This window comes from Sturnus vulgaris, chromosome 17 (genome assembly GCF_052056855.1).
Source record: "Sturnus vulgaris isolate bStuVul1 chromosome 17, bStuVul1.hap1, whole genome shotgun sequence".
In the NCBI taxonomy this organism is placed as follows: domain Eukaryota; kingdom Metazoa; phylum Chordata; class Aves; order Passeriformes; family Sturnidae; genus Sturnus; species Sturnus vulgaris.
This window is the reverse complement of record NC_142259.1, coordinates 4,764,758-4,784,483: the sequence shown is the minus strand read 5'-3', so window position 1 is coordinate 4,784,483 and position 19,726 is coordinate 4,764,758. Positions and strand designations below refer to the sequence as shown.

Genomic DNA, 19,726 nt, shown 5'->3' with positions numbered 1-19,726 from the left:
TTAATCTTAGAAAGCCAAGGGATTCAGTGATATAGAAAACTGTACCTTCTGGGCAAGTTTTGCCTGTGCTGTAAACTGATTTGGAGAAGGAGGAAATTTGTCACCTCCCAATGATAAATCACATTTGACATAAATTTTATAGTAGTTGGACAAATCTCAAAATAGTATTTGTTGCAAAACATTTACCATCAGTGAAAATACAGTAGCATTGAATAGTAAGAATGTAACTGCTTGACTAATGTGTGATTAAGGGCTATAGTTGTAGGTGTGTGTTGACATTTCTAGGTTCTTAAATGCTTGTTCAACCTTGAGCTGTTCCTGAGGACAAAAATTGTTGCCATAAGAAAACAACTAATTTAAGAAACCACTAGGACGCTGTGGTCTCTGTTGGGCTATTCTGAAATCTTCCCCGGTGTTCCAGTGTGACTTTTAAGCCGTAGGACAGCAGTCAGGGAAGAGGCAGCATGGGCTTGGGTTGTTAAATACATACCAGGGGTTCCAGGTAGGCTGCACAGCCTAGGTGCCCATGATATCCCAAAGGTATTGTCCCTCTGTCCTGCTTATTGAACAGGAGCAGTTTGGTATTTGTGTGCTCACCTTTCCTCAGGTGCTCACAGACCGATCCAATGGACTGAAACGAATCACATCGTTTCTTTACAATTAATATTGTGAGCCAGGATGAAACAACTCAACAAAACTCTTTCCTTTTCCCTTTGCAGAGGAGTTTACCTGCCTTGAGACAGTTAACACCAGACTCTGCAGCTTTCATTCAGCAGAGCCAGCAGCAGCAGCCGACGACGCAGGCGACGATAGCCACGATCCCGTCGGCAGCGGCCGTGCTGCTGAGCTCCTCGGTGCAGCGCACGGCGGGCAAGGCCACTGCCACTGTCACCAGTACCCTCCAGCAACCCGTCATCAGCCTCACTCAGCCCACACAAGTTGGTGTCAGTAAACAAGGGCAGTCCACGCCGCTGGTATGTGAGCTTGTTACTGCGCAGGGTTTTTTTGATAGTGCTTCTTGAATTGGTGGTTTAGCTCAATGAAAAAGCTGAGAAAAAAATAAGTTCAGTTGCATCTTGGTTAAAATGCTCTTAGGGTTTGTTCTTCCCACCTTTTTCTCAGTTTATTTACAGTTCTTTTTTTTTCCTTATTATTTGCAGGTTATCCAACAGTCTCAAAAAGCAGGGGCATTGATAAGGCCTCCACAAGTAACGTTGACACAGACACCCATGGTGGCATTGCGACAACCACACAGTCGTATTATGCTCACTACTCCTCAAATCCAACTGAATCAGCTTCAGACAGGTAAGAGGTCAAGACACTTGTGATATGCTATATTTGTTAGCATTACCTGAAGTGTGGTTTAGGGATTGCTTGCCCAGAGAAGTTGTTGATGCCCCATTCCTGGAAGTGTTCAAGGCCAGGCTGGATGGAACTTTGAGCAATCTAGTGAAAGGTGTCAGAGGGGTTGGAACAAGATGATCTTCAAGGTCTCTTCCAACCTAAACCATTCTGTAGTTCTGTGAATATCAGTTCATAAGTGCCCTGTTTGTACTAATGCTAAAATCTTCCAATGTGTAGTGCCATAGTGGCTGGGGGTACAGATCTATCAGGGCAGCATTGACAGAGAAATGGTTTGGCTGCTGGAATTGTTTGGGAAGGGTCCTGTTTTTACCTGGGTGAAATGCTGACAGAAGCTATTGAGGTCAACTCTTTGTACCAGCCCTATTGCCATAACTACCTGTGACTGGCTTGCACGTGTGAACTCTTACTGATGGAGTACAAATCCTGTCTGTCTTCTTGCAGTACCTGTGGTAAAACCAGCAGTATTACCTGGAAACAAAGCTATTGCCACTGTTTCGACACAAGTAGCTGCTGCTCAGAAGAATAAACTGAAAGAACCTGGGGGAGGCTCTTTTAGGTGAGGAACTGTATGTTTGTGCATGTGCTGCTTGGGCAGCTGAGCTCAGACAGCCTGAGGAAACTCACAATAACCTAGAGGTAGATTTTCTGGGGGCAGGTTTGCTTCTTCATTAAAGATGTCAACAAACAGCACCGGACATACCAGTGCCAGACTGGTTTTAGCATTTAGCTGGCACTAAACCTCATAAACAATTCCTGCCCAGACAAGCAAGTGGAATTCATTCCTTCGCTTCTTCCAGCTCTGCTTGAGTTCCTCGGATGTACAGCCTGTCTTAGTGGTGAGGGCAGATTATTATTGTTTTGTAGTAGTGATTTTGTCAAGGTGTTGAAACTTACATAAGAAAAGTTCTTGGAAAAAAAACAGGAAGTACAAAATTAGCAGTCTTTGAAGTCAAAAGCAGTGATTTCTCATTTACAAACAAATGAGCTGTATTTTATTATATCAGAGAAGCAAATAAAACGTAAAATTAAGTATTCAGGTTTATGGTGGAATTCATTATATGCAGCTGTGGTATCATAGCAGTGTGTGCAGATAAGCACTAAATGTTATGATTATAATAAATTTTCCTTCCTTTAAGGGATGATGATGACATTAATGATGTTGCATCAATGGCTGGAGTCAACCTGTCAGAAGAAAGCGCTCGGATATTGGCAACAAACTCTGAGCTTGTGGGCACATTAACAAGGTCCTGTAAAGATGAAACCTTCCTTTTCCCAGCACCTTTACAAAGAAGGATATTAGAAATAGGTATGTTCTTTTATCTTGAACATTAATAAAACCACATTTCACTACTCTTAGGTTTAATTGAAGGCATTTTCTCTAAAAATTGGTTTGAAAAATTAAAAGCTGTAGGAGTCATTACCTTCTGGTATTCTGTTATATTCAGATGCTTTTGGGAAATCATTTGTCTTATGAAAGTAGAATAGTGTCAAGGAATAGCAAACAGATTTGCCTTCTAAAGTGGTGGCAATTCAATATCAAACTACTCAATCTGGCTGAAAGTCTGACTGTATAAACTAATAAGGTGTAGCAAGCATGACACAAACAATGAAATAATTCCAGAATCACTTTTATCAGCTTTACTTAGTAATTTAGAATTGATGGTGGAACAAAAAGCAATCTTGAATTCTTTGTTACACTGTAGGACACAGCATTTATTAATAGATTGTCAATTTTGTTAAACTAATATGAATTTTAATGTGTCTAATTTCCTGTTTAATCCTTGTCTGAGAAAAATCTGCAAATCATATTTAGAAAAAGGAATTTAAATTTCTATGACTGAGATTATACTCACATTTAGTTGCATTGTAAAATGATTTTTTGCAACCTACTTGTGTTCTGGTTGTAGGTAAAAAACATGGAATAACAGAAATCCATCCTGATGTAGTTAGCTACGTATCACATGCTACACAACAAAGACTACAAAACCTCGTGGAAAAACTATCAGAGACTGCTCAACAAAGGAATATTTCCTACAAGGTAACTGTATTTAATTGCTCAAATCAAATGGCAAAATTGCACAAATTCAGCAGTCTGTGGTGTTGACTGTAATGCAGGAGTTCAGGTGTTCTTTGTTCTGTGAAATCAGGTTGTTTATTCTCTTTGACTGATTCACCTTCCATTAAGATATTAATACACATGGGTGACTGGAACTTTTCAGCTTGCATATACAAAATGGTTTTAAAACAAATGCAGAGAAGCTATCCCCTCCCCTTTATTTATTATGTCAAATGTTTAGTGTGTGAGTGATTGTAGAGTCAGACAGATAAAAGCAGTGCTTTGAATTCCCAGGAGTCTGCTATCTGACAGATGTGTGTTCCTAATAGATGCAAATGCCTGAGCAGCATTTAAAAAAAACCCACAGCTCTATGAAATATGTTAGAGAGGTTAAAGCTGTGATGATATTAGTTTAGAAGTCAAAATCTGATGATTCATGGAATAGAACAAAATGCTTTTAAGAGTTGTAGCTGGTTTGACTGGTGTAAATATACTCCTGCTATTTGTCTGAAAAGGACAAAGTGAACATTGGAGCTTTGAATGTGTATGTTCTTCCCCAGTACAGTACAAGTTAACAGCTTTGTTTTTAAGGGAGTAATGAGAAACATATTTGCTGTATTTTCAGGATGATGAAAGATATGAACAAGCAAGTGACGTTCGGGCACAGCTCAAGTTCTTTGAACAACTTGATCAAATAGAAAAGCAGCGTAAAGATGAACAAGAAAGGGAAATTTTAATGCGTGCAGCAAAGGCAAGTGCTTGGCTTTCACACGTGTTTGCAAAGTGTCATTTTTGACATCAAAACTGCAGAGTTTCTTTTCATTCTAAAACACTTGCAATGAAGGGGAAGCCTAATCTTCAAAGATGGAACTTGATGAATGTGCTCTTAACTAGAGCTCAGTTTTGCTTTTCATTGTAAAGCATGGGAAACAGCTTCTTTTCCACTGTCATTGCGTATTCCCAAATTAAAAGGAGTCTTGAAATTTAGTTTTTGCATTTTGCATTGGCAAAGCTTTCTTTTTATAGCTTGGTGGTAATCTTAAATGTAATAGAGAGGTTACAGGTATTTTGGAGACTAGAAATAGAATTCAGATGGATTTTTACAAATTGGAGAAGTACAATGAATAGGAAGCAGTTGATGTAAACATGAATGTGAATATTAAACTGTGGGTTTACTCACTGAATATAGAATGAATATGATTAGATAAGAGCACCCTAGAAATAATGCACAAAACAACCCATGTTTTCTGTTAGTTTTGTGATCCAGCATGAGTTGACAATGTCAGAATCCAAATTTATTTTCTTGTTGGCCTGAAGAATGTAAGGGATTAACAGCACTCAGGATTTGATAGGATGAGAGGAAATGGCCTCAAGTTGCGTCAGGGAAGGTTTAAATTGAATACAGAGAACAATTTCAACACCGAAAGGGTTGTCAAGCCCTGGAACAGGCTGCCCAGGGCAGTGGTTGAGTCACCATCCTTGGAAGTATTGTGTAGATGTGGCACTTAGGGGCATGGCAGTGCTGGGGAGACAGCTGGGCTTGATGTTCTTGAAAGTCTTATCTAATCTAAATTATTACATTATTCTTAAAGTGTGACACATACAAGGAATTGCAGGTGCCCAGTGAAATGGGCAGTTGCTGATGTAAATGGTCTTGGGTCACTCAGGTGCACTTTGTTCAGCCTGCAGCCTGACCTGTGTGTGTAGGTGTAGCAGAAAGATCTGCTCTGAGTAAGTGCCTGGTTACCCAGCAAGGGGAGGAATTGTTCCCAAAAGTACAGGTCTGATTCCTTTGTTCATATGCAAAGTGTGTAATTCAGTTCACAGGTCTGTGTAATTTGTGTTTTGCAATGGTTGCATTTAAGGCATAATTGCCTGGCTACTCCTTTGCTATCTTTAACAAAGCAGAAAAATGGGATGCCTTTTTTGAAAATAGATGTTAAGAAAAGGAAAACTTTAAATTTCTAGAAGTTATTTACCACTATTGCCCTCTGTAGGAGTGACAGGTATTCCCCACTTTCTGCTGAAATTTAGCAAAGTTTTCATTTGTAATCTTTAACTGCTTTTGTAACTGAATTTAATTTTTCTTTCTTTTCCTCCACCCACCTCCTGCTCGTCCTTTATCAACACAGTCTCGATCTCGACAAGAAGATCCAGAACAGCTTAGGTTGAAACAGAAGGCCAAGGAGGTGAGTGCTGAGCTTAACATCAACTTTTATTTTGAAAGTTGAAACAGAAATAATGACCCATCCTTGTTCTGGCACACACAGATGCAGCAGCAAGAGTTAGCACAAATGAGACAGAGGGATGCCAACCTGACTGCGTTAGCTGCCATCGGTCCCAGGAAGAAAAGGAAAGTAGACTCACCAGGATCTGGATCAGGGACAGAGGTACAGTATCATTGTCACCTTTGGTGTTGCTGCCTTAGCCTCTGTGCAAACCTTTCTGTTCAGAGCTTTTTCCCCAGTTTGTGGTGCAGCAGGAGTGGTTTGTGTTCAGATTTTCTCACTTCAAGGCCAGGATCAGTTTTTAGCACCTGTTGTGGAACAGGTCATTCCCTGATTGATGGAACTGGAGGGATGTTAGAAAAACCATCTCTGATCTAACAAGTCTCAGCTTTTTGGACCACCATAGTTTTGGAAGATTTTAGTGGTTGTATCCAATCTAGCTTGAGAGTAATGCTGAGGTAGGTTGGGTGGTAGAATTCAGTCACTGCTAAATTTGACAGCAGGAGCTTCAAGTTGCAGGAGCTTGCCTAATTTCTCTCTTCAGCAATTGATTGGTCTTAGATTTAGTGTCTCCACAGCAGATCAACTTGACCAGTTCGATCTGATCAGGATGTTCTTGCACATCCTCTGTGTATTCTACTGTTGAATCTGCCTTTTAAAGAATTCTCTGCACACTAGGTATGGGAATGCTCAGTGTCTGATTTATTTAATTTGCATTCTGGTACATGATTTTCTGCTGTATTTCTAAACAAGTTAATAAACAAATTCATAAAATTGCTTTCTGCATGAGACATTCAATGTGGGATTTCTCTAGTGTTTAAAAAGAGCAAAATATTCTTGAAAATTGTCATTTATTGGACCAAAAGGTCTCTTTGTAATTTGAGGATTTTTCCCCGTGGGGTTTTGTATCTAATAGCAAGTGACAGAATAGTAATAGTTTAATAATCCTGTTTATTACTCCTGGAGCATTCTGAATTTTCAGTGCTAAAGCATTTATACTGTAGAAAAACCTCAAAAGAGTTCACCTTGGTTTATACTGAATTGCTGGAAGCAATAATTTACATGTGCTTGATCTAAAATGGTAGAGAAGAATCTGAATACTAGCAAACATTATTTTTGTTTATAAAAAATCAAGCCTCTTGAGCATCTTCTAAAGTAATTTTAAGTTTTGAAATTTACTAAAATGTCTGCTACTGAGAATAAGACTTGTTTTTATATAAGCTGACAAATTAGTCTATTAAGGGTTCATAGATGTGGTTTAAAATTATGAAAATTGCAGAATGGGGCACTTTGCAAAGATAGATGTGTACACAAATGAAGTTGTCTCAGAGGAATATGCTGAAGTACCTCATGCAGAGTTAATGTTGGTATTGCTTACTCCTGCCTGCTCAGCTGTGCCACCTTAATGGTCTGTTAATGTCACTTAGGTTAGGGGATGTTTTTTGCATCTCCTGTGAACACTTGTTTGTATTTCATCTAAATCTGACTAATTTAGTTATCTCGGATTAATCACTGGTTAACCAATTAACTGCAGGTTCCCTGGAAATCTAATCTTTTTGTCTGTTTAATTAAGAAGCAGCTGCCTTTGATCTGATACTCACAGCTGTGCTTTCGCTGCTGTGTCACTTGACATTTTTAAATTGGGCTCCACTTGTCACCATTTGTATGCAGTTTGTGGTTAAGGCATATTACAAGAAGTGTGGAAAATAAGGTTTGCTGTTACTTAGACACAGTTTTGTAAATGGAAGCTTTTGATGTCTACGAATGCTGACTCTTAATTACATGTAAAATCACTTCTAAGTAGTAATTGCACTGTTTTGTTTTCAAATTCAACTAAACACGTTGCTGGCAGTTTGAGAGTTTTATGTCCATAGGATTTTACTGAAAGTTACCAAAAAGCTTCTTAACTTATTCCATACATAATTCTGTGTCTTTAAAGACTCCTGAAATTTTACCTTTGCATTTCAAGTATTATGGTCTGTATAATAAAGCTCAGGCTTGAGCTTTCACTAAAGAATATTTAAAAACCAAGAATAAAACCCCTTCCAGCCATCCTTTCTGTTGTCTAGCAATTATATGTATGTGAGAAAACTTAGTTAGCATCCAATACTTTCCTGCATCTTCTAATTTCTGCTGAAGTTAGTGCAAATTAGATGGCCAAATTGTCAAAGTGCCTTGAAATATCATTTGAAAATCCAGCCTTTGAGCAGCCCTAACTACAGGATTTTAGTGATTTGGTGTCTGCTGGGTCAACAGAATGCTTGAGAATCAAAAATCTGACTTTACTGCTAGCACTGTGGTGAAGCAAGTTCACCTGCACTGAACAGAGTTCTGCTAACCCAGCATGATCATTTGCAGCGCAGGTTGAAGTTGGTTTGATCATCAATAATGTTCATTGATTAAATACATTATTTTCACACGTGTTAGTGGGGGCCTCAGCAGCTTATTCACATGGCTTGTGCCCCACTCTAAATTTGGGCTTTTTTCAAGTCTGAGGTGTTTTTATTAAAAAAAGTTTTTGAAAATTCTCCGAACTTAGGGGCAGATAAGTCTTTATTCACTACTGGAGTGTGTTTGTTGTCGTGAAATATAAAAGTTCCATTTTAAAAAGAAAAGAAAACGTTCTGATAGTAAATTAAATTGGAGGGAAAATGAATGCGTAGCTGAGCCAGCGAAATAGAACGTTTTTCCAGCCGAATTGCTGATTCAGGTGAATCACCTGTGAGCAGAGGAAGATTCCCGGCTGGAAAGCGAGGAGCAGCCTGGAGTCCGCTCCGCGCGCGCCATCTGCCGGGCACTGCGCGCTGCTGCAGCTCCTTCCCCGCCCTTCTGCTTTTTGCTTTTCTCTTCTTTTTTTTTTTTTTTTTAAGTGATAGATATAATAATATGCAGCTTGTTTATCCTGCCACTTCGGGAAACTCCCAGTGTATACCAGAGGGATGAGTGATGCTGAGAGATGGAGAAGCATTCAGAGGTCATTAGAGAATGTGTGACTGTGTCTAGGAAAGCTCCTAGATATAGTCATGAGTTTGGTTACAGCTGTTGTCACCAGGAGAGCACGCTGCCATGGAGATCGGGGGATCTAGGGACATGATTCAAGGCCTCAGGATTGCTCCCCAAGTCATCCACAGCTCCAGGGCTGCCCTTGGCATCTGTATGCTGGAATTGTGAAGAATCCTGTCCTTTCTGTTTGGTTTGGTTGTTGGGATTGCCTGTCCTTAGCACCTTCCTAAAAATACAGGCAGTGCTTTGGGGCTTTTTTTTGTCTGTATTGAATGCCACTGAAAACTTCTGATTGTTCAACTATTGTTAACAAATCAGAATTAGGAAGGGAATCTCTAATCTGGTAGCATACACCTGACTATGTAGAGTTTTTAGGTCACACGTTTTTCTGAAGTTTTGGAACGCTTTCAGGCATGGACTGATGGAGCTGTTCTTGTGCTTTGCAGGGATCTGGTTCGAGTGCAGCAGTCCCAGGCAGCTCTGGAGTTGGAACAACCAGACAGTTTACGCGACAAAGGATAACACGGGTGAACCTCAGGGACCTCATATTTTGTTTAGAAAATGAGCGAGAGACAAGCCATTCACTATTGCTATACAAAGCATTCCTTAAGTAAAGTGGAAAAGATCAAGGTATTTTTGACGGAGAGACGCCTGAGGACATTTTTTAATATATTTGCAAATTACGCCTTTTTGTAACAAGCGAATGGGATATTGTTTAAAAAACAACCACCTCTTTACATGGAACAGTTTTATATTCCTGTTTATAAATAAACTCTTCAGTATAAGAGAAATACATTTCTGTAACAGTGAGGATACTTACAAGGCCTGTGGATACTATAAAAGGACAATTAAATTTTAACTCATCTCTTGATTGAGTGGCCTTCTTGCCAAACAAGCCATATATAAAGACTGATGGAATCGTTTAGCAAATAACTAGCTACCCTTTGTCAGCCCTGTAGCAGTTTCGACATTAATTGTTCATTTTAGTTCAGTTTTATTCAACTAAATCCATTACATAGGCATATGTCTACAGCAGATGACCTCATTTCATTTAGCTTTTTTTTTTTAAACAGTCAGTTAGCAAAGCAAACTGATTTTTTAAGAATATTTATCTTCCCCCCCAAACGCTCAAAATCTAGAGGGATATACAGTTAATTTTAAACATAACCTCAATTTTAATCACATTATTGCTTATTATAGGCCCTGAAATCCCATAAAGGAGGGTTACTTCTGAATGTTTTAGCAGCATCTGTAAAAATGCATTTTATTTGCTATAGTTTGTAAAGCTGTAAAGTTAAAAAAGGAAAAAAAGGAAAAAAAGAGAAACCTTTTCAGCATAAATATATTTTACTTGCACTGTGTTTTTTAGCTAAAGTGAAAGCTTAGATTAAATAAAATCAAAAGTTGAGAGGAATCATCAAAAGACTGTTTCTCAGTGTGAATCAAATGTTGAAAAATGGTTGGTGTATTTTGTCAGTAATTGTACATAATTTTTGGCACATAACATAAAAATGGCTATGTAAACTATAATTATTTTGCTAAAAGACTGTATGCAAGCTGTGGGCCTACTTTAAAGATGTCCAGAGCAAAGTCCCTTCTTTGTACCTATTTTTTTATTACAAATATACTAATTGGTTCTTTATATTTTCAGAGGTTATTGTATTAAATTGTCTATTGATAGTACTTTTATGACTGTAAATACTTTGGCTTTCTTTGTGTGAACTCTCATGGTAGAATTTAACTCTCTTGCGTGTAAACTGAATGCTGATCAGTATTTTTATCAACACCTGACAACTGTTACACCCCTTTTATTTTGTCTTTTAGGAAATCCTGTCTTTCCATTTTTTTTTCATGTAAATTTTGCACAGTTACTTGTTCATATGTAAATATTTTACTTTCAAAAATGAAGTTTTTAATTGCTATTGTTTTATATAGGATTGAAAGAAAATTAACTCCTTTATTAAAAACAAATTTATCTGTATTTGCTAATGTATTTTTCTCTCTAAATCTTTTCTCCACTTGGATTTATTTTTCTTGGTACAGTAAAAGATGAGTCTACCTGAGGGGATGCTGTTTGCTAAAGATGCACTTTGGGATGTTTTTATACTATTTTGTTTTATCAGTATTCTGGACATATGTGATTTCATGACTCTTGGCATTTGATTGTTGTCTTAAGGGTCTTGGAGTGGCATCAGGACACTGGGTTTGGTTTGGTTGGTTTTTAAGCAGGGAAAGGTGTCTGAGACATCTGAAATATTTTGTGTTTGTCTAGTGAAGGTTTAATAAAACAGCCTCTCCTTGAGGGCGGCCTGCTCCCTCAAACACAGTTAAAGTGGTTTGCAGAAGAAGGTAGGACATAAAACACAATTTCAAGTACAATTATAAAATAAAATAGGGCCACTTCTGATTATCAATGTGAAAATCTGAGAAGCATCTCTGATGTTCTGTACTGAATATTTAGCTTTTGGGTTTTATTTTTTTGTAATTCCTCCTCTCATGGGCCACTTAACATAATAATTTTGAGGGCCTAATCCTGCTAATAGATGAATTTGATGATTATTCCTTGCATACAGACAAATCTGTCCCCAGGCTGCTGCCCAAGCCTTGCTGTGGAGCAGGCACTGGCAGGCGGCCCATGGGAGATCAGTGTGTGTGAAAATGAGGATCAGCTCCTAAAGGGAGCTCACCTGACACCACGTGTGACACTGACCCCGAGACTCTTTGTTTGTAAACTCCAAACAGTCTTTCAATTGTGCCATGTTATTAAGTGGAAAGCAACACCTTTGACTTTTGGCCAGAACACTGTCAGAGCATCCCTGGTTGTAATTGTTAATCACAACTGGCCAGGCAGTGACTGGGCACAGTGTCTGCAAAGCTGTGGCAGGTAAGTGGGGAAGAAACTGAAAAATTAAAGTCATTACCTGGTGTGCTGTACTTTGCTCTCCCTGCTCAGTCGTAGCTTAGAAATATTCTAGAGAGGCCAAGGGAGGAGGGAAAGATCTGTAAGAGGAGAGCTCTTGTTTTTAAGTAACATTGGTTTTAAGTGCACAGGCAGCCCTTCACTCCATAGAATTTTTTTTCTCAGCTTAAAGATAAATGTTCCTGTTAGTGAGAAAAGCATCCACCTCCCTCCAGTAGTTCAAATTCATGGAGTTTTGGACTGGGGCATTGGCACATTATTGTCAGTACACTGGCACTTGTGAGGAGTTCTCATGGCACAGCAGTTGAAGACTTTTGTTTGTTGTTGGTTTGAAATTTGACATTTCAAAGTCACATCTGAGGACGGGTGGCATTTACAGGGCAATACCTGTGTACAGCAGCACTCCCCTTGTGTGTTAGAGACCTGCAGAGAGAGAAATTTTGATTCTTTCCTGGCCCCAAGGCTTGTGCAGTTCCACCAGAGACTGAGGGTGAACATGGAAGAGAAATTACTGCCCCTTTCCTTGGGTCTCTTTACCAAGACTGATGCACCTTTGTTGTAAGCAGCCCCAAAAGTGAAGTTTGCCACAGCTGGGATGTTCTATGTGAGTCAGTGAGGATTTAGTGCACCTTTATTTTATCACACTTTTTCAGCCCCATGTCAGGGACAGGTTCCTTCTCTCTTGCCTGTAAGTCTGTGACTTGTAATGGGCTCTCTGCCCTATTTTACAGAAGTCTTGATGTCTCTGTATTTTTTAACATCTTTGATAGGGCACTGCATAGCAATAATGTTGCTGAACTGTTGATATTGTTAGTTTCCCAGCAGAAAAATTGATCAGAACAAGTAGGATAGAATAAGGCACTCTGAATTCAGCCTGTTTTTCTTATTTCACAGGTTTATAATTAAATAAATATGTTTTCAGGAAACCTTTTAATATATAGTGAAAGATGCATGCATGATAAATAACACCAATTTCACAGTAATTAAGACTTTACTGGAGGTTTCCTGGTGATCCAAGAATCACATTTCTGAGATTGGTTACTTATCATTGGAGTTCTTCTAAATTTGTAATTTAGACATTTTCTTAGGTTTACAGCTGTTTGTCCAAGCAGAGAAGAGTCTTGACCTTTGGGTAAGGGAGGGTGGCAGCTGGGCTGGAGTGGTGACATTTTCAGGAGTGACATTTCCCTGCAGTGTGGGAGTGTGGATCCACCTGCCCAGGTGAGTGTGCAGAGCCCCGTGCTGGGGTGTACAGGGTGGGAGGATTCCTTTTTCAAAGACTTGCAGTGCTTGTGCCAGGATTTTTGCACAGCAGGGCTTTGGGCAAGGACAGGCCAACCTGATGTGTTAAAATATGGTGTGAAATGCCAGGAGGAAAAGGTTTAGGTAGTATGGGTTGATCCCAATCTTTAGATTTTTGGGAATGCCATGGGAGGTTTTTTAACAAGTGACATTTCCCTGTCTATGGAAGGTGCCAGGCTGATGAATTTGGGAGCTGTTTGTTGGAGGGATGAACAGGGAGGGCAGCACCTTAAGGGCTGCTCTGCCATGGCTGACCTGACTTTTATTTGCCCAACTCAAAGCTTCCCCAGGTTAGGATATCCTACAGGATGACAACTGGGGGTATTAAAACTGCTTTTTAACACATCTGTCCTCCCCCTCAAATCTGCTGTGGCCAAACCCTGCACTCTCCCCTTTTCCACTGGAGTCCTGGGAATGGTTGTGCAAGAGCTCCTTCATTTTGTGTGTTTTTATTAGATGCCATAGAGAGAAAGGGAATACATTCCTTAAGACTTGCTTTTAGAAATTCAGTCATGTTTTCCTGAGCTGAGAGAAACTTGTGCAGTGCTGCTGCAGATGTAGGAAGGCCAGGGGAGCTGTGGGCACATTGCAGGGAGCCCTCATAGCCACTGCCTGATCTTTCTTTCTTCTGCCCTTCAGAAATAACTTTCCTGTGAAACAGTTTATTTTCCCTTTGTTTTCCTGCTCTGCTTATTTACTGTTATTCTCTGGAAGCAGCTGGCTTGCACCCTGTTTGGTTTCCTCTTGGGAGTTTCCCTGTTCCGAAGTCAACAGAGGACTTGTACAAACAACACGAACAGCGTTTGGGCTGTGATATGGTACCATACTGCTGTGAAAGTGCTGAATAAATGCATAACAAATCTGGCTTTTACTGCTCTGTGAAAGTACTGCATGGTTTAACTTGAGCACTTATGTACTTTTTCAATCCAATAACAAAATCAAGTTGCCAAAAAAAAAAAAGTTGCAAGTGCTTTCTAGTTTGCTGTGATGCATTTGGTGCTTTAATTTCAAGCAAACACGTTGGAGAATTGCCCAATTATGGCAGATTGGAATATGAAGAACAATATATCTAATTTCCCAGGAGAGCAACGTGCTGATGTTTAGGCACAGCCTCTCTCAGTGAAAATGAAAATCCTCATGTCGTGTTGAGTGTGTCACTGTTAAGCTCTTGCTCCACTTTGAGAAGGACAGGAGTAAAATCTGGGTAAGTTGTAGGTAAGGCCCTTTACCTTCACATGGAATTGGTGGGATTGATCGTTTATATTTGAGAAATAAGAGTTAAGTTCCTTAAAGAAAATTATATTCTGACTTTCCATGCTGATGCACAGCAGTGATGTGTGATCTGAAGTTGTGGGAGGGTTTCCTTCCTATAGTAGTTTTTGTTTGTCCTTTTCATTCTATTTGCGTGGTGCAAATTCCTACTTTTCCTACTTACTCCTACTCGAGTGGTGGGAATATATTTTGTGTGTATTTGCTTATTCTTGATACAAATATTTCAAGGTCTTCATTTAGAGCACAGCTCTAAACCAGCTGTGCTGGTGGAGCTGAGTGTGCCAGTGGAGCTGGGCACCATTCCCATCCAGCCCTCTCCTCCCCAAACCCAGGGGAGGCCTGTCCCTCCTGTCCCTGCAGCTTGATCCCAGAAAAACTCCCCAGAACTCAGTTCCCTGATGGAAAAATGCCCAGGAGCTCAAGTGAGCAGGGTGAGGGCAGGAGCTGATGGCAGGGAAGGAGGAAATGAGAGGCCTGGACAGGTGTGAGGCAGTGCAGGCAGGGTGAGCTGGAAGCTCTGAGCACATTCAAACTGTGGGAATGTGCCTGGTGCTGCCCATAAATTTAATAAATAAATAAATACCCTAAAAGTAGCTAATCTGGTACCTACACAACACAAAGCAGGTCTGTGTGAGCATCCCCATCTCCTTGGCAACAGAAGCAGTCAGGGAGCAGGGAAGGGTGAGTGTGGTCAGCAGTGGCCGTGGAGAACATGGGGGCTCAACCCCCCATTGCCAACATCACATTCTTGAGGTGGGAAGTGCTGTCTTGGAGGGTTTATAGGCTTCGATGGATTCTTCTGTGAGTTTACAAAGTTGCTTTGTGGAGGGAAAATCAGGAGGTTTGGGCTGCCCCTGCTCCCAGTCCACCTAATTTATGGACAGATACATGTATACATGAAATATGTGTGTCTGTATGTGTATTTTTTATATATTTGTGTATAAATACATGCATACACTGAGAGGTATTTATAAAAGTCTGCTTTATATGTATGAAAGATGCACGTTTTTGATAGACACAAGTGAGGGTTACACCTGTCACAGATACAGGGATATCCTGTATCCCTGATCCTGACAAAAGCTGATTTTGCAGAACCGGGGAGTGTAAATGTCACTCTAAGCTGCCTAAAGGTGTAAAATGGAATAATTTTGTAATTGTCCAGTAAGGAGCCTCTCGGATGTTTCATCCTGCACATGGGAACTGCAGAGGATGCTCCTTCTGAGGATGGGGATGCTAAAGAAAGTTTTCAAGAAAAACTCCTGGGCCTTTTTCCCCTTATATCCAGCGAGCAATCTGCTTGTATTTTGTGGCTGGATCTGGAAAGGGAGTGGGATGAGGAAGCGTGAGAAGCTGAGAGAAAAAAGAAAGTGTTGACAAAGTATTTGAACACTCAGCAGGAGTTTAATGGGGGCACTCTGGAGCCGGGTGGGGGTGACAAAAGCGGTCAGTGCTGGGCTCTCCCTGCCCTGGGGGGTGAGCGAGAAGGCAATAATGACTCCTGGGAAAAATCGTATAAAGAGGTGAGAATCGTGCAGGCAGCTGGTCCTTGTTTTCCCGTGCCTTCACCTGTCAGAGGGGATTAACACCGACTGCATCCCATCCGTGCCTCGGCTGAATTCCCGCTGAGAGAGGGCATGGAAACCCTCGGCTGGGACACGCTCTGTAATTGCTGGTATTTCATTAGGAAGGAGCGGGATCCGTTTTCTCCCAGCGCAGGGAAATGCTGGGAGCCCGCACGGGCGGCCGGCTCGCCTCGTCGGGCGGCAGAGGGTGCTCTGAGCCCGGCTACGGCTTTCCATCCATCCTCTCTCCATCCCCGCTCCATCCCAGCCGTTCTTCCATCCCCGCTCTTCCATCCCCGCTCTCTCCATCTCCGCTCCATCCCAACCATTCTTCCATCCCCGCTCCTCTATCCCCGCTCCATCATCCTCTTTCCATCCTTGCTCCATCTATCCCCGCCGCTCCATCCATCCCCCTCCTCCATCCCCGCTCCATCCCTGCTCCATCATCCCCGCTCCATCCATCCCATCTCCATCCCCGCTCCATCATCGTCGCTCCATCCCTGCTCCATCTACCGCTCCATCCATCCCCGCTCCATCCATCTCCGCTCCTCCATCCCCGCTCCTCCGTCCCTCCCCGCTCCATCCATCCCAGCTCCATCCCCGCTCCTCCATCCCCGTTCCTCCGTCCCCGCTCCATCCCTCGCAGGGAAACACAGCCCTGCCGAAACCACGGCCCGGGGTAGGGGGCAATGCTTTTTCTGCTTAAAGCCAAGTATGAATTATTCATTTGCAAGCTGTTAAATAATAGAAAGTGGGGAGAGGAGAAAAGGGGATGTGCCGGGTACCCCCTCCTCCTCCCCAAAACCCCAATTAAAAAAAAACAAACAGTAAAGAAAGGAATGTGGTGAGAGCACTGTGTGCTTCAGTATGGTTTGATCAGAATGGCTGCCCCAGACTATTTATATATTTAAGTCTTTTTGAGGGCAGAATCAGAGAGGAGCAAATGTCTGCGAGCTACAAGAGCAAAGGCAGGTACAAGCGAAAAAATGCAGAAGAAAATGAAACTGTCGATTAGAAACATTTACAAACAGGACAGAGGTGTTGAGAGGGACCTTCTGCTGATGGCAAGATGTAAGCAAATCGGTGTCAAGAAGCACAATACACACAGAATCACACAGAATTTTAACCACCACCTCTCAATTCCCCCCTTGTTTCAAATGCTGCAATTCCTGCAAGTTGCAAATGAGAGTCCACGTGAGTTGTGTTTGGAGAGGGTGGAGGTAACCTGAGCCAGGAGCTGTGGATGTTGGAGGTAAAAAATCCCAACTATCCCAGGAATGTGCTTTGGGACTGCGAGGCTGCAGAGCAGGGTCTGTCCGGGTCCTTCTCCCAGTCAGCTTCACTGCTGCTTCCTGCCCTTAGCCTAACCCTAACTCCTGCTCGTGGAGGAGCAGGATGGTGTGGGCTTCCCAGCTGCCTGGATCCAGCCAGGATCCCTGTGGCGCTTGGCCCTAAATCCCAGTTAATCCATGCTGAGCTGTGCATCAGAGGCATTTCCCTCCCTTCATCCATCAGTGAGGGATACAGTAATGAAGAGAGACGGGTGCAGGGACAGCCAGGCTGTGGGGACAGCAGTGGGGTGACCCTGTTTGCATGCCATCCATCCATCATCCATCCATCCATCCATCCATCCATCCATCCATCCATCCATCCATCCATCCATCCTGCTGGCAGCAATCACAGGGTTGAGTCTGCCCCTTTTCCCATCTCCCTGGATGCCCAAGTCACTGTAAACCTCCAAGATGCTCCCCCAAACCACACTCTAATGTCACCCTGTGGCTCAGGGGCTGGCTTGCTCCTGGCTGCCAGTGCTGTCATGTCCCAGTCCTGGCTGGGATGGATTCCAGGTCAGACCACCCCAGGGGCAGCGCAGTGTCAGGGAATCGCTGTTTTCTGGGTCGTTAAATCCTTTGCTCTTTAATTCTTTGCCTCCTGAACACCCCCAAGGTATGTTATAATCACCCTAAAATGCAGCCACTAATTGTTTGGTGTCCCCGTGGGGGAGGAAGAGCAGAGTCACATTAAATCACAATAATCAAGAGCTTCTCTAACAAATGAACTCGAGCCCACTTGACAGGAGGAAGCCGCGGTGCTGCCTCCTGCTCCACGAAGGGCCGTGTTTAGTCGTAATCTTATTTGTAATCTAATCAATATGTTTACTGAAGGAGAGAATATCATCAAGTATTACTTTAAGACACTTAGGGGATGTGACACCGTTCACAACCCAGATGTAAACAGGTTTGTTGACTGTGTTTGCTCGTAGGAAGAATGTGCTGTGTTCTAGTGGGGCTGGCACAGGGGGTTGTGTGGGGAGCAGGGGGACCCCATCTGCTGGGGGTCAGGGATGGGCTGTGCCTGAGCCCCATCCCATCCCATCCCATCCCATCCCATCCCATCCCATCCCATCCCATCCCATCCCATCCCATCCCATCCCATCCCATCCCATCCCATCCCAATCTCCTGGGGGTCAGGGATGGGCTGTGCCTGAGCCCCTCCTCAGCTCCTCCCCATCCCACCGTGTCCATGGCAGTGCCCAGGCCCTGACCCTGTTCTCTCCAATCTTCTGTGGCTGATGGTGATCCCTGCTCTGCACCAAGCCCGGGTCTCCTGTCCCATGGGACTTTTTTTATTGTGTGAGCCTTCGGGAAAGTTTGGAGGTTTTATTAAAAACTTACCACATAACATCCATAACAAATAATTAGGCTCTTATGCACCCAATGGAGGAGTTCCCCCTTGCCCCAGGCAGTTAGAAGGTGCCTTTTACCCTGAAATGTGAGGGTTATCCATATAAAAGAGTATATAATGTTTCCCTTATAAAATTTTTATCCTGTCTAATGTATCCCAAAGCTCTTTAAAAACCGAGAGCAGAAATTCTGGAGGTTTGGCTGCAGCTCTGGGTCAAGGAAGGGCTGTTGGTGAAGGCAGCCCCTGCAGGCTGACAGTGAGGCACTGTGTCCCAAGAGGCATCCGAGACAGCATGGGACCAATCCCATGGGTCTTGGACACATGTGCCAAGATCCTGAAGCATCTTTAGGGGTCCAGAGCCCATGGAATCACACAGACATGACCCCAGCTCACTGATGAAAAAACACATTACTTGTGAGTTAAACTGACAGGGAGATGGTAGGAAAAGAAAAACGAGAGGAACAATAAATGCTGCCTCTTCAATTACTTAAATTAATACTTATTTGAAAGCTGTGTTTGCAGAAAACACCTACCTTCCCCTTTATTTTTTAAAGAGTTGGGTTTAGGGTAGGGCTTGAGAGAGCTGAAGAACCTAGAACTCCAGGAACACTGGCACTGAAAAAATGAGTAAATGTGGCACTTTACAACATGGTTGAGTGGGCAAGGTGGTGTTTGGTTGGACTTGATGATGTTGGAGGTATTTTCCAAGTTTAATAATTCTGTGATTCTATGAATGCATCTGCTGCTGCTTTGTGTGGAGCTGGCACAGGGCTCCTGAGGTGGCTTTTTGTGGGATATTCGTTATGTTTTTCTTGGAAGTGGCATGTTTTTTTTTTGAATAACACAAAGAGTGATTTAAAATAGAGCCCACTCATCATAGATGACAGGGTAGCTACAAAATCCAGTGTTCCAGGAGAGAAATGCCAACACAACAGCCCGAAGGCTTGGAAAAGCTGATGGGGAAAGGGTGGGTGGCTGTGCTGGGGCTGTGCCTGGCACCAACCAGGGCTGGGAAGCTGCTTCCCCCTGCCAGGGAATGGGGGCAGAGGGGTGGGGGATGGCATTGCTGGCACAGAGAAGGGAGCCCAGGTGCCTTTGGCTGCAGGGGCAGTTGTGTGGGATGTGCACTGGGAGCAGGGGAGAAGCACAGGGGTGGGTGGTTTTCCACCAAAGCCTTGTAGGGATGCTCCAGGGCTGATGGCCCAGCCAGGGCACCCCCTGCCAGCTGCCATCTCTCCACAAAAGCAGAGTAAATGCTTTGGCAGCTCATCCCCCCGCTCATTTGGCTACTGCTGCTGCCTTAGCCATTGAGTACAAGCCTGGGGGTGCTGGT

The 19,726-nt window shown here is 42.6% G+C and overlaps 1 protein-coding gene across 2 annotated transcripts in view; it reads left to right on the top strand.

Annotated features, from left to right (window-relative positions):
- The window catches only part of TAF4 (TATA-box binding protein associated factor 4), a 36,104-nt gene extending 25,471 nt beyond the window's left edge, over positions 1-10,633 (top strand). The window contains exons 8-16 of one of the 2 annotated variants that reach the window (XM_014873869.2): positions 720-974; positions 1,161-1,305; positions 1,807-1,921; positions 2,502-2,671; positions 3,273-3,403; positions 4,047-4,172; positions 5,554-5,610; positions 5,692-5,811; positions 9,099-10,633. In XM_014873869.2, the coding sequence (XP_014729355.1) occupies positions 720-974; positions 1,161-1,305; positions 1,807-1,921; positions 2,502-2,671; positions 3,273-3,403; positions 4,047-4,172; positions 5,554-5,610; positions 5,692-5,811; positions 9,099-9,266 (1,287 nt within the window). In that variant the 3' untranslated portion in view covers positions 9,267-10,633. Of the gene's footprint in view, positions 1-719; positions 975-1,160; positions 1,306-1,806; positions 1,922-2,501; positions 2,675-3,272; positions 3,404-4,046; positions 4,173-5,553; positions 5,611-5,691; positions 5,812-9,098 lie in introns of those variants that run through there. The other variant, XR_015807304.1, reaches the window with a different exon arrangement.
- The last annotated feature ends 9,093 nt before the right edge of the window (positions 10,634-19,726 follow it).